General features: G+C 55.2%; 1 protein-coding gene across 1 annotated transcript in view; it reads left to right on the forward strand.

Annotated features, from left to right (window-relative positions):
• LOC106815925 (B-box type zinc finger protein ncl-1-like) overlaps positions 1-2,746 on the forward strand; it is a gene marked incomplete at its 5' end in the record, with an annotated part of 16,602 nt that overhangs the window by 6,905 nt on the left and 6,951 nt on the right. Inside the window, 2 exons of the mRNA XM_014820458.1 lie at positions 956-1,132; positions 2,538-2,734. Of these exons, the coding sequence (XP_014675944.1) occupies positions 956-1,132; positions 2,538-2,734 (374 nt within the window). The remainder of the gene's footprint in view (positions 1-955; positions 1,133-2,537; positions 2,735-2,746) is intronic.

Below are 2,746 nucleotides of genomic sequence, written 5' to 3' on the forward strand. Positions count from 1 at the left end.
TAGGACAGTGATAATGTGTGTGTGATAGAGATAGTGTGAGTGTGTGATAGAGTGAGTGTTAGTGCATAATACTGTAAGTGTGAGTGTGAGTGTAGGACAGTGATAATGTGAGTGTGAGTATGCGAAAGTGTGAGTGTGTGCTAGTGTGATAATGATAGTGTGAGTGCGAACTCTCGCAACCTCCGCACCGCCGCGTCCTCACCGTCGTTTCCCTCTCTCTCCCACAGAGGGCGTTCTGCGAGGAGGCGACGACGTTTCTCGAAGGCAAGCTGTCCGACCTTCAGCAGCAGTACGAGAGCGCGCGCGGCCTCATCGACGAAACGCTGCAGAGCTACCGCGCCGTGCTGCAGCGTTGCCACGACGACGCCGTCGAGCGTCTGGCCGACGCGCACAGACGCCGAGAGCTCGCCATCATGGAGATGTGCAACGATGTCGACAACACGGCGCAGAAGATAGAGCAGGGATCAAAGTACGTAGGGGGCGCCGCGTGCGCGCGGGGGTGTGTAGGGGAGGCTACATTTCCAGGGTCATGTAAGGGTCGTCGATGTATAGTGTATATATATATAGTAGCCATGATTCCCACTGAAGCGCTAACTTCCCACTGAAACCCCCAAACAGCATCTCCATCCTCATCCTCATCCTCATCCTCGTCCGCTCGCAGGTTCACGGAGCGGCTGCTGCGTCACGGCAGCAGCGTCGAAGAGATGTTGTCTCTGTGCAGGACAGGGAAGGAAACCCCCCCATCCCTCCACCCAAAACCCCCCACCCCGCAGCATCCTCATCCTCATCCTCATCCTCATCCTCGTCCTCGTCAGAGGTTCACGGAGCAGCTGCGGCGTCACGGCAACAGCGTCGAGGTGATGTTGTCTCTGTGCAGGACAGGGAAGGAAACCCCCCCTCCCTCCACCCCCCCGCAGCATCCTCATCCTCATCCTCATCCTTGTCTTCGTCGCAGGTTCACGGAGCGTCTGCTGCGTCACGGCAACAGCGTCGAGGTGATGTCGCTGAAGCGGCTGGTCGGCGACCAGCTTCTTTACATCATCAACAACACGCCGAATCCGGACATGGACGTCGAGCTGAGATTCGTCACCAACCCCGACGCGTTCAGACACGCCGTCGAAAGCAAGTTCGGGTGAGCGGCCGGCCGCGCGGCGATGGTGGTGGTAGCGGCAGCGGTGGTAGGAGTAGCGGTAGCGGTAGTGGTGGTGGTAGCAGTAGTAGTAGCGGTAGCGGTAGTAGTAGTGGTAGCAGTAGTAGTAGCGGTAGTAGTAGTAGTAGCGGTAGTAGTAGTGGGGGTAGCAGTAGTGGTAGTAGTGGCGGTAGTGGTAGTAGTGGCGGTAGCGGTAGTAGTAGTGGTGGTAGCAGTAGTGGTAGTAGTGGCAGTAGTAGTAGTAGTGGCGGCGGTAGCGGTAGTAGTGGCGGTAGTGGTAGTAGTGGCGGTAGTGGTGGTGGTAGGGGTCGTGCGGCGATGGTAGTGGTAGCCGCAGCGGTAGTAGTGGTGGTAGCGGTAGTAGTGGCGGTAGCGGTAGTAGTGGTGGTAGCGCTAGCAAGCATCGAATTTGACAATTTGCCTCTGACAGCAAGTAAGGCTGCTACTTGCCGTCAGAGGCTGTGCCCTCTGACGGCAAGTAGCAACACTCTGACAGCAAGTCTAGAAAACCGAACGCGTCGATTTTCTGTGAAAAATCATAAGTTATACGGCTAAAAGATAATGATATTGATTAACATATGTAACAATTACAAGAATTCAACACCGATACGTTGCAATGGCACTTGCCGTCGTTGTTTGTGTTAAATTATACGCCGTGGCTATTCTTACGACCAGTCGTAACAATTATTTATGGACTATTCTTACGACATGCAACATACACCATAGATAGTGTTTGGGATACCATACCCCGTATATAAGATAGACGAGTCGGTTTGTAGTTAGTGTTAGGGTTAGGGTTGGGATTAGGGTTAGGGTTTTTGCATCATTCCTTGATAAACGGAAAGTCTGATGCGGAAGTTGATATGCGTAGTAAATAATTGTTACGACTGGTCGTAAGAATATCCACGGCCTAAATCATACATCTGACGGCATTTAGGTACTAAGTGCTACGACGGCATATTGGCATATTTACTTGCCGCCGATACAGACTACCTCCGACGGCAAATCAATATGTTCCGGCGGCAAATGCCGTCAGTTGCCGTCGTCAAATTCGATCCCTGGCTAGTAGTGGCGGTAGCGGTAGTGGGGGTGGTAGCGGCAGCGGTAGTAGTGGTGGTAGCGGTAGTAGTGGCAGTGGCGGTAGTGGTGGGGGTAGCGGTCGTGCGGCGATGGTAGTGGTAGCGGCAGCGGTAGTAGTGGCGGTAGCGGTAGTAGTGGCGGTAGCAGTAGCAGTAGCAGTACCAGTAGCAGTACCAGTAGCAGCACCACCACCACCAGCAGCAGCAGCAACAACAACAACAACAACAGTGCACGCACACACACATACACACATTACTGACACAGCTCCCACCCTCCCTTCATCCATCCTTCCTTTTTCCTCTGTCAGCTACCTGGAGCCGGTGAAGGGAGAGACGAACGTGGCGGCGGCGGCGGCCCCCGACGCGGCGCCGGATCAGTCCCCTCCCCCCGCCCAGTTGAGGAGGCTCACGAAGAGGGACCTCGCCCCCGGAGGCAGCATCGGCGGCGGAGGAGATGCGGTTGCCATGGTGCCCGTGTCCATCGCGTCGAGGGTGAGTGTTGGTGGTGGGTGGGGTG

Source organism: Priapulus caudatus, unplaced genomic scaffold, assembly GCF_000485595.1.
Source record: "Priapulus caudatus unplaced genomic scaffold, Priapulus_caudatus-5.0.1 Scaffold1237, whole genome shotgun sequence".
Classification (NCBI taxonomy): Eukaryota; Metazoa; Priapulida; class Priapulimorpha; order Priapulimorphida; family Priapulidae; genus Priapulus; species Priapulus caudatus.